Consider the following 12,270-nt stretch of genomic DNA (forward strand, 5'->3'; position numbering starts at 1 on the left):
GGCATGGTCGGTTTTGAAAATCAGGAATGAGAGAATCAATTAGATTCTATAGCTAAAGAGGTGTTGAGTTACCTGCAAATATCCTATTTCTATTGTTTCTTTATTTCCAGTTTACAGACGCGGGATATGAGAGCAAGAGAGTAAAAAGACTCAAGACCTCCTAATTCTAGTCCAGCATGAAGGAAGCCTGGGAGCCATAAAACAGATTTTCAGATCAAGGAAAAAGCAGAACAAGTTGGAAAAGCTTTCTTCTTAAATGCAACAGAAAATGAAAATCATAGGGAAAAAAACTAGAGTATAGGTGAATGGAGAGAAGCAGAGCTCATAAGAACAGACACCTAGGAGTAAAAGGCACTCAATGCTGAGATGATCACAACCCTTACTGAAGAACTACAGCCGTTTTTAGAATAAATTGCTGAACAAATTCCAGAGAAAACACGGGATTCAAAGGAACTCCATCAAGAACAAATGAAGGCCAAGCCAAGTCCCAGCGAAATAAGCATGAAACCTCACACTAAGCACTTACTTCAGTTTCTTTAGCCAAATATTCTCCCTGCCTTTTAAGCAGAGAGGCAAAAAGGAAAAAAAAAACCACAATCTGAAGCAAAAGCATCAGAAATGGACTAAGAGAAGGCAGATCCTGTGTAGAATGATAAGGCCATGGATTTTAAACAACCAGGGGAAAATGCAAAGGGTTCTAATGGAAGGAGAGAACGACGTGCAATTAGAAGACAGATGAAAGGAAAGGACAGAAATCTAAAATATTGTAACAGCAATGGAGCCCGCTGTATTGGGCTCACCGCCAGCATGAACAAGGCTGAGGAAAAAATGTCTAGGTCTAGGGCTAAGCACTTATGGGCCCTTGACTAAGTAAGAGTCCTGACAAACTGAGGCAGGGTGCTGAGCAAGCTTGAATGCATATGAATTCGAAGGTCAAAACAAAGAGAATAAATGACATAAAGTAAAACATCTGAGAACTTCTAGACAAAATGTGTAGCATGTGTGTCCTTGGGCTACAAGTGAGGGATGAACCTGAATGGAACAGAGAAACATTTTCAATGATACTAACAGCGCTCAGCAAAAGTAACCAGCCACACAGCTCCTATATACACCAGAAGGACTCTACGTCAGCACACTACAGAAACACTTGCACATCCATGTTTATTATTACACTATTCAAAATATGAACCAACCTAGATGCCTACCAACAGATGGGACAGATTTTAAAAATGAGAGGCATAAACACATTGAGCACTAAGGAAAAACAAAGTTATATAATTATCAGATTACTGAAATAAGGTAAAGTTGGGAAAACAATAGCACAGCACTCTTCTCACTCAGAATCTGGGCTGAATTTATGTGGATTGTGGTTTTGTAGGACAGAGAAGTATGAAAGCATTAGGAGTGAGCAGAATGTCTAAGGGGTTTTTCATTTTGTACTGATATACTGAAACTTTTCAACTGTTCTCTTGACAATGAATATTTCACTTTTTCTCTTAAAAAAGAAATATAATGAGACATGCTCCTCAGTATTACAGAGTTAATAAGATTTTACACAAACAGTAACCACTCAGTGAGATAGTCAAGCTTTATAAACATGTTATATGATCAGAATTATATTGGACACTGTATGTAATGAGATTTCTTATTTAAAGGTAAGATTTTCTAAATAATTAAGGCATAAAGGGAAAGGTTGGAACTCATGGGCATACCCTTAGGAACTATTTTATCCAGAGTTATAGGCACATGAAATACTTTAAACAAACAATGCTTTCAGAAAGTTAAAACTTACAGTAAAATATGATGTGATCTTAACCTAATTATAGCACACTGAAATCCTGAACACAATGTAATATACTTTCAGACTTTAGTGCACAGTATAAAATTAAATAATTTAAGATCTTAGTGATTCATAAATATCTTTATAAATATAAACATTCATACATTGTTGTAGATGTGGGACACTGAAATGAATCAGTACTGGCAAATGCCCCAGTTGTAGAAATCAAATTGCCATGTATTTTAGCTGACTAATTGGTAGCATGAATCTTTTCTCCCTAGTTCTCTTACAGTGTGTATTTTATTTATAAATATATATCACTTATCAGAGTCTATCTCTTCAAATGATTTATTTTCCCATCACTTTATGTCCCCAGATTATTAGTTCCTATAGGGCTGGGACACTGTTCTTCATGGTTTTCAGTTCTGCTGTTTCTGAATAAGTGTTAGTTATGATTAATTAAATCAGATGCATGGAGATTTTGGGACGATTGGGAATTTCACAACTCTTTGTGTTGAATTGGAATATAATTCAATATATAACTTTGAAAAACAATGCTGAAGGTGTAAAAGTAAAACTGTCTATATCTTAGTGTAAATATCAGCCCTGCTCTTGTGGGAGCCTGGCCATGTGTACTTGGACCCACCAGAACATACAGAGATAATGAGGGATGCATAGGATGGGAAAAGGAATCTGTGACTCTCAGAAAGTTAAAGATCTGTTGCTTAGGTGTTGGTCATCTAGGTCATCTGTATTCCTCTAAGATGGACCTTTCTACTGGGGTCAAGTTGTTACATTTCAAAAAGGAGTTGGAAATTGCACTGTGAAGTGTTTCTCTAAGGTGTCTTTCATATGAATTCTTTTTGTCTATTTGAAAAAGGAATATGGAAAAGGATAGCTAACCTCCAGTTTGAAAGAAAGGACCTCTGGGAAGGTGTGGCTGTGTCTTGACATAAATAACTTCTACATTTAAATTTTATTTATAATGTATTATTGCTATCCATCCCCAGTTTCTGAGCAAGGTAACGAGTGAAGTAGTTTTCTTCTTCTGGTCTCTATGTTACATATATTGAAATATCTGTATTGTAAAATTAAAAAAATTGGAGCATAGCTGGATCTTTATTTTCTGTAGTACCAACTTATTCATACCAGAGGCAGGTGTGGAGTGGCAGAATGGGCTGAGGAAGAGAAAAATCCTGCTAAGATGCATGTTCATACTGTGTTCCAGTTTTCCACTGTATAGTTTAATGGAAGAAAAGGTCTCACAAAATCTATTGAAGAATAATGAATTAGGCCTGTTTTAGTTGTTGTTGTGTAAGTTCACAAATTCTCCTATACAATACATCTTTCTCTGACAAATTTTCTCTTCTGGTATATTTTGATATGTGGCTAGGTTTATAAATTTCTTAAAAGGTAGCATCCTTTTATTCTAGTAATCGCAGGGATTAACTTGATAACAATTAAGTCTAGACTTTGGATGAAATGTTTAGAAGATAGGGTATATTAAAATTTGTTGTGGAAATTAAAAAAAAGAAAGGATCATGGAATGTATGTTATGAAAGCTGAAGTGGGCACTAGTGGAGAAAGAAGAGAATCAGCAATGGGAGGATGGAGGACTGGGTAGAGCAAATAAAAATATAATAATGACATATATGTATGAAAATGTCACAGTGAAATATATTCATTTGCATACTAAAAATTTTAATTTTTAGTTTTATTTTTTTAATTTTTTCACTATCCACATCGGCACGTCAAATGATGTTATAATTGTGCCAGTCTTGTCAAGTAACTATTTTGGTGAGATTTCACGGATGCCGTTCCCCGCATCAAATCTAGGGGACACTATGTTAAAACTCCTAGGAGATGATGTCAGAGAAAATCTGGCCACACATGATGATATTAACACATATGACAGTACTTAAGAGTCTGATCAGCAAAACACAAGGTTGAGATCACCGTGAGCTGTTACAAAACAGGACGAGGGAGCAGAAGATCTACATGACTTTAGGCTGACAGGGCTTTTAAATATATCGAAAGCATGGTTGGTTGAAAATATAGATATGCAAAATGTCATTAAACTAAAAGTGTGTGCTGTACCAAAGGCACTGTTAAAAGAATAACCTAGATATGTGCCTGGAGCACTGTAAAGCTTGTATCTGATACTGGGTTGGCACCTAACATCATAGAGAGAGCTCTTTTAAAAGACAAAATATCTGATCAGACATTTCACCAGAGAAGGCAGGTGGCAGCTAAGGATATAGGAGGATGCTCAATATTGCATGACATTGGTAAATTTCAAATGACAAGAGAAATGGAATACCACTGCACACCTATTTTTACTGGCTAACAGTAAAAACCCTGAGAACACCAAATGCTGATAAGGATATCAAGCAAAATAAAGTCTCAGAGCTGGTCAGAAAGAAGAAGGGTTACGTGTTGGGAAATAGCAGGCTCTTACAAAATAAAACATAGGCTTACAATGCCACCCGCCTTTCTTTGTACTCCACACGATTTACCAAAAGAACCTCAATAGAATCTTCCCACAAATATTTACCATGTTCATATTAATAACTGCTAAAATTCAGAAGAAAAATTCTTTCATAGGATATAGGATACATACATGGTACAGGCATTAACAACAACTCTAAAAAGAAATGAGCTATTGAGTCTTAAAAAGTGCCAGCAATTGATACATATTGCTAAACAAAAGAACCCAACATGAAAAGGCTCCATACTGTAGGATTCTAATGACATGATATTACAGAAATGACAAAAAATATGAAGTCCACAGAAAGAGAAATGGCTGCCTGGGATTTGAGGTTAAGTGAGAGTGGAGTCGATAGAATTTCAGAAGAGTAAAGTTATTCTCCAAGACAGTACACAAGACATGAATCATTATATACTTGTCATATCCAACAGAATGGGAAAAAAGAGGTATAACTCAGCGTCACCATGCCTGCCTAGCAATGTGCAGGATTCCATAGCCCACCAGAACATAAGACCCATTGGCTCACCAATTGTAATAAATGAACACAAGATCTTGTGATAGTGAAAATATGTGCCAGGAATCTTTATCTTTGTACTTCCCATTCGTCTTTTTTCAGTTTTCTTTTCTTTCTTTTTTCTTTTGGTACATAAAACCTCTTTGCATTATTTGTTATAACCACATGTGAATTTATAATTATCAAATACAAAGGTAAAGAGGAAAAATCTTGTGTAGGGCCATAGCCCAGTGCATATTCCTCTTCGCCCACTCAAAAAAAAAAAAAAAAGCCTAGCGCTATCCTATGTAGGGTTTCCTGACCTCTTTCACACCATTCTAAGAGAGAAGGTAATGTAACAAAGGTAATGCAACAATAAAACTGAAAATGATTTAACAATGATATGGTTCTTTGTTTCCTTCTGGGGTACAGGATGTCATGTAACCTAGACTGGCTCCACACCCTGTATGGAGCCAAGGATCACCTCAAATTCATGAGTTCCAACAGCAGCCTTCTCACTCTCTCTTCCTCCTTCTATCTCTTCAGCCCTTCTTATCTTTCCTTCATTTCTAAGGCAGACTCTCACTATAAAAATAATTATTATGTAGCCCAGAGTGCCCTCACATTCACAGTACTCCTCCTGCCTCAGGCTCTTGAGTGTTGGGATTATAACCACTACCCACCACACCTAGCTAAATAAAATACCTCTAAAAATAAAAGCTCTTTGTTTAGAAAAAGTGACTGACACAAGTTCTCTTATTTCACTTTTCAATAAACAGTATAAGGGCTGCAGCCTTGCTAATCAGAAATGTCAACAAAGGCTGACTGTGGTGGCTCAAGCCTACCAGCCCAGCCTGTGGCAGTGGCAGGGAGACTTCTGGGGATCTCAGGACATTCTGAGGGAGATCCTATTTGAAAGAATCAAAATTTCCAAAGTGTCAACAAGGACACCTACCCAGCATATAAAATGGTCAGAATATTTAAAACGCCTTCACAGAAACAAAACAAAACAAACAACAAAAACCTTCAAACTATGTAATATATTCCTCCCATGGGTCCTTAAGACTAGTCCCAGATTTCGTAGTCACTTATAGGACTCACAGGACTGGGCATGAAGCATACGGTCATAATCCCAGATGGCATTTATTTTAGTGAAAGGATACAAAGAAAAATCATCGCAGAGGAAAGGTGTGAGGACCCCATCTACAAGAAACTGTATGTAACCCTCCAAGAGATTCCTTAGTAGTTTCACAAAGGATGCATAAAATTCCTTTGGGTAAGTTTTAACAACCCGCAAAAATAGCTGCCGGGGGAGGTTCTTTAGAGACTGATGATCCTTAGGTTTTCATTGGTAAAATAGACACTCCCTGCCTAACATGTGCTATAATTCTAGACTGATTTGAGAAAAGCCACACTGTCTGCACAGGCAACTTGTGCACAGAGAGCCACTATTATCATTTAGGGAACCATTTACAGAAATATGGGAAACCAGTTGGGTTCCCAGCTACTAAGCAAGGACGAACCCTTATTTTATGGCCTCTCTAAAATGTCCTCACCCTTCTTGTGTTCGGACAGCATCACTTTGGAAATCATCCCTGTGCTCTCATTGCCTGCTGCAGGTAATAAATTTTTCTCCATGTTCTGACGTCTTGGCTATATTTTCTTTTCCTTTGTTGTTGTTTTTGTTGGACCAGTCAAGATGGGAGCCCGCTGCATTTGATTACTCTATCTCATCTCTCACTAGTCTGTTAGGGTAATACCAATTCTCAACAAATCACTTCTCAAAACTATCTCATGCCTTTCTGCCTTGAGGCTTAAACTAGCCTCTTTCTAGGGCAATTCTCCATTTCTGTTTGTCATTTTTTTTATCTTTTTTTCAAATGATTATCTCAAATCGGAAAGGCAAGTTTCTTCCACAAAAGGATTTCCTCCATCCAGTCATTAGTCTTCACCTCCACATTCCCCCGGTCCCTTAAGACAATTATATAAGCATGCATTTTATAATGCAGAAAGAGCCTTGTGCTATGAGATTCGTGCACATTTTTATATTAGAATCCCAACTAGAAGGACTACGACATTGAATTAGTGTCCCTCTAGCCTTGTTCCACCCAGCATAATGATTTGGTAGATATCTATTAAATAGTGGCTTGGAGGAACTGGAGCCACTGCTGGTCTCACAGAAGCAGTAGCCCTAGTGCAGTATCCCCTATTCCCACCAAAACAATCAGTGGAATACCACACGGGGTACTTCTCATATACCAAATAAAATATTACCTTTTCTCTATCCCAACATAGAATCTAGAACCACAGACTTGGAAACTCAGAATTGAAAGTAACACCCAAGATCCTTGAGTACCATTCTTCCACACAGTGGGACTGAAGCCAGGAATAAAGTTCCTTACTAAAGGAAGTTAGTGGAGGGGCTGGTGTAATACTCAGAAAGCCTGGGACATAGGCCTCATGTATTCTCTGTGAATGTTTCTATGGCTCCTGTTAAGCCATCTTATGGAAAAATCTCACAACCAGAAATAACTAGTTTTTAAGGCCCAGCACAAGAAGGGAGTGGATTAGACTTGGTGAACGTACGTACCTCTAGCAACTGAGACTCTTTCTTTTTGGATGACAGATGTAAGTGCCGGTCCAGTAGGGAGTAAAACCTCTCACCATCCTTCTCAAATTTCTTCTTCCTCTCCTAGACATAGAAGAGAAGCTTTGCATTAAATCTCTATCATTTAATACTATGGACTTAGAAATGAGAATGAAAGGTACAATTTCAGGTTTCATATAGTCAGTTCCCACAGCTCATTGGAAGGAAAAAAAACACTACAGTCAGTGCAGAATATGCTGTTTTGCACGGGTCTCGGGTAGGTTTGATCTCCTCAAATATAACCCGAAATCATTCTACCTGTGCCAAAGACAGGTCCTACGGGTAGAGCTGAAGCCACTGCAAGCTCTTGCTCCAAAAATGCCACTCAAAGGGGGCCTCTGTTGCTAAAACACTGGTGCTTCCCTTCTGCGTTTTTCACATATGAGTAGCATTCATTTGATCTTTTAAAAAGAAAAAAAAGGAAATGCAAATGTGAAATAAATATACCCAGAACAGTGAATCTGTATGCTGTATGAATTCAAACAACCTCAAACAGCCTGTGATCCAAGACAATAGGAATCCAGGGCTACCTCTTCGAATGAATTCTTTAGGATTATTGAAGGATCCACGGAATCATATTAAAAGCTGGCACGAGTGGAATCCTGGAAGATTTAGATAGGAAACAACACTTTATAGCTAGCTTTATGGCAGGTGGAGAACCCAGCCCTTCACTCTCCTTGGGGATGAAATGTAATTAACTTCTCTGCTGCTCAGCACAAGTCTAAGTCACAAAGCTCCTAAAGAAACACTGACAATACACAGTTGTCAAAGAGTCATTGTTGTGATTTTTTCTCAGCTTAACAGGATCTCGGGTTATTTGGGAAGGGGATCCTCAGTTGAGAAAATGCCTTCATCAGACTGCCTGTCAACATGTCTGTGTGGCATTTCCTTGATGCATGGTTGACGTAGGAGGGCCTATCATAGTGTTGAGTGGTGCCACCCATGGAAGTGGTCCTGGAATGTCTATGAAAGCAGTACTGGACAGGCTATGAAGAGCAAGTAAGTAAGCAGCATTCCTCTATGGCTTCTACCTCAGCCACTGCCTCCAGGTTCCTGCCTTGAGTTCCACCTTGGCTTCCCTGAGTGATAGACTGTAATCTGTAAGCCAAAGAAACCATTTTGCTTTTGGTCATGGTGTGTCATTACAACAGTAGAAACCCTAAGGACAGTCCTGAACATGTTTTGGGGAGGATTGTGTAAGAACTTTAGAAACTTTGGGCTAGAAAACCCACTAAGTGTTCGAGCTTAATGAACTATTGTGGTAATTTAGAAGAAGTGCTGACAGGGATGCCCTCTAAGACTGTTTTTACTATGCTGACTTTGAGGAGTTACCAATACAAAAAAAGTATTTCTTTGCTTATATATTTTATTAGATATTTATTTATTTTTATTTTTATTTACATTTCAAATGTTATTCCCTTACCTGGTTTCTCGGACATAAGCCTCCTATATCCCATCCCCTCTCCTTCTTCTATAAGGGTGTTCCACCTCCCCCACGACCCCTCTCCCTACCTCCCCATCCTGACATTCCCTTAAACTGGGAGGTCCACCTTTGGCAGGACCAAGGGCTTCTCCTCCCATTGGTGCCCAACAAGGCCATCCTCTGCTACATATGCAGCTAAAGCCATGGGTCCCTCCATGTGTACTCCTTGGGTAGTGGTTTAGTCCCTGGGAGCTCTGGTTGGTTAGCATTGTTGTTCTTATAGGGTTGCAAGCCACTTTAGCTCCTTCAATCCTTTCTCTAAATCTTCCAATAGGAAGAGTATTTGTCACAGTCAGGCTGAGCCTCTCAGTAGACAGCTGTATCCCCAGGTGGGGCAGGCTCTGAATGACAATTCCTTCAGTCTCTGCTCCCAACTTTGTCTCCATATCTCCTCTATGAATATTTTTGTTCCGCCTTTTAAGAAGGACTGAAGCATTCACACTTTGATAGTCCTTCTTCTTGAGCATCACATGGTCTGTGGATTGTATCTTGGGTAATTCAAGCTTTTGGGCTAATATCCACTTAACAGTGAGTGCATACCATGTGTGTTCTTTTGTGACTGGGTTACCTCAGGATGATATTTTCTAGGTCCATCATTTGCCTATGAATTTCATGAAGTCATTGTTTTTGATAGCTGAGTAGTATTCCATTGTGTATATGTACCACATTTTCTGAATCCATTCCTCTGTTTAAGGGCATCTGGGTTCTTTCCAACTTCTGACTCTTATAAATAAAGCTGCTATGAACATAGTGGAACATGTGTCTTTGTTATATATTGGAGCATCTTTTGGGTGTATGCCAAGAATGGTATAGCTTGGTCCTCAGGTAGAATTATGTCCAATTTTTTGAGGAACTTCCAGACTGATTTCCAGAGTGGTTGTACCAGCTTCTAATCCCACCAACAATGGAGGAGTGTTCCTCTTTCTCCACATCCTTGCCAGCATCTGCTGTCACCTGAGTTTTTTATCTTAAATTATTTCTTGCTGATAAGAATTCTTTCTTTATAAGGTTGACTATTGGTGAACTCTGACTTTCAAATGAATGCTAGGATAAAAATCAAACTAAATTTTAATTTAAAGATTAATTTGAGTTGAATTAACATGTATAAAATATTAAGGCAAAGGATTTGATAGCATGAAACATAAAAATGCATTTAGATTTTTCCATACCATTACTAGAGTTTACTTTTTCTTCATTGTGATCTTAACTATTCCTGCTAAAAATGTCTTCTCCATATTTTAAAATATTTATTAAAAATACAGAAGGTCTCAATACTTATATTGGTTAAATATGGCAAATACAGAAAATAATATTGACTTTTTAATTAATGATGCATAATTGACATGCTGTCAAATTTTCATATAAGGTCAGTTTGGATTGTATTATTAATGATAATATTCTCATTAAGTGGTTACATCATCTGAAAAACATAGCAATTTATATATTTCTTACAAAATTGACACATCACTTAATTTCCATTCTTAGAGCATCAGCCAGGCCTTGCAGAATCTGATTAAACACTACTATGGAAATGGGTACCCTTATCATCTTCCTCATGTAAGAAATACATATTTAGAGTTGTAGAGTTTCTCTACTAAAGTATACTTATTGTGCAATCATTACTAAACTAATGAATTCCTTTTCCATTCTAGATTTATTAAGATAAATACATGATTTTTTTCCTTTATACTAATCATGAATGGAATTCCAATGCTTGACTTCTGAGGATGATTTTGAGAGAGGGGTATAAGGTAAGTACTAGCTAATGGTGATATACTTTTTAAGATTTATTTTTAATATTTTTAAATTTTTGTGTGTGTGAGGGGGTATATATGTGCATGGGTACAGATGCCTGCAGAGTCCAGAGGCATTGGATCCTTTGGAGTTGGAGTCATGGGCAGTTGTGAGCCACCTGACGTGGGTGCTAGGAACTGAACTTGGGTCCTCTGGAAGAGCATTAAGCACTCTTGACCACTGAACCAACAAACCAGGTCCCTCATGATACATTTTTATTACTGTTAGATTAAGATAACTAACATTTTTTACTTAGGAATTTTGCATTTATGCTCATAAAAGTAATTTGTTTTCATTCTGATAGTTTACTTATCTTATTATTGTACCTTTATAAGACATACTAGATAGTACTATTGTTTTATAAATGAAAACACCAAACAAGAGATATTAAGTCTCTTATCCAAGGAAACCCTGCCATTATGAAGTAGAACTACTTAAAATCTCTTTCCTTAAAGCAAGCATTGACTAAAGGATTCAATTTGTATACCCTGAGAGAGAAGGTGTCTTAGCTAGGGTTTCTATTACTACAATAAAAAACCATGACCAAAAAGCAAATTGGGGAGGAATGGGTTTATTTGGCTTATACTTCCAATAACTGTTCATCATCAAAGGGAGTCAGGACAGGAACTCAAGAAGGGCAGGAACCTGGAGACAGGAACTGATACAAAGGCCATGGAGGAGGGATGCTTACTAGCTTGCTTCCCCTAGCTTGCTCAGCCTGTTTTTTTATAGAATCCATGACCACCAGTCCAAGGTAGAACTACCCACAATGTGCTGGGTGCTCCCTGATCTTATGGGGGCATTTTCTTAATTCAAGTTGTGTCCTTTCTGATGACTTTAGCTTGTATCATGTTGTCCCAGATGCCAGGATAGCAAGAGGCTCCCAAGACCCAACATTGATGACATCAGCTGAAATACCCAACAAAGGGGAGAGAGACCATATCCAGAGGTTAGGCATGACCCCCAGTTGAGGGATGGGGCCACCTGCCCATCTCAAAAATATTAACACAAAATTGTCCCTGTCTAAAGGAAATACAGGAAGACAAAGAGAGGAGCGGAGACTGAAGGAAATGCCATCCAGAGACTGTCCCACCGGAGAACCCATCCCATATGCAGACACCAAACCCAGACACTTTTGCTGATGACAAGTGCTTGCTGACAGGAGCCTGATATAGCTGTCTCCTGAGAGGCTCTGCCAGCTCCTGACCAATACAGATACAGATGTTTGTAGCCAACCCCAATGGAAGAGTTGGGGAAGGATTGAAGTAGCTGAAGGGGTTTGCAACCCCATAGTAAGAACAACAGTATCAACCAACAAAATACCCCCCAGAGCAACCAGGGTCTAAACCACCAACAGAAGAACTACCTGGCTCCAGCTGCCTATGTAGCAGAAGATGGCCTTATCTGGCATCAATGGGAGAGGAGGCCCTTGGTCCTGTAAAGGCTCAATGGCCCAGTGTAGGGGAATGCTAGAGCATTGAGGTGGGAGTGGGTGGGTGGGTTGGGGAGCACCCTCATAGAAGCAAGGGGGAGGATGGGATATAGGGGTGTTGTGGAGGGGAAATCAGGAAAGCGGATAACATTC

General features: G+C 38.6%; 1 protein-coding gene across 4 annotated transcripts in view; it reads right to left on the bottom strand.

Moving 5' to 3' along the window:
- Positions 1 to 12,270, bottom strand: part of Ophn1 (oligophrenin 1) — a 396,257-nt gene that overhangs the window by 190,943 nt on the left and 193,044 nt on the right. For all 4 annotated transcript variants that reach the window (XM_087599762.1, NM_001107848.2, NM_001434037.1 and 1 more), the window contains 1 exon segment: positions 7,352 to 7,453. In XM_087599762.1, coding sequence (XP_087455888.1) covers positions 7,352 to 7,453 — 102 coding nt within the window.

This window comes from Rattus norvegicus, chromosome X (assembly GCF_021556685.1).
Source record: "Rattus norvegicus strain SHRSP/BbbUtx chromosome X, alternate assembly SHRSP_T2T, whole genome shotgun sequence".
Classification (NCBI taxonomy): domain Eukaryota; kingdom Metazoa; phylum Chordata; class Mammalia; order Rodentia; family Muridae; genus Rattus; species Rattus norvegicus.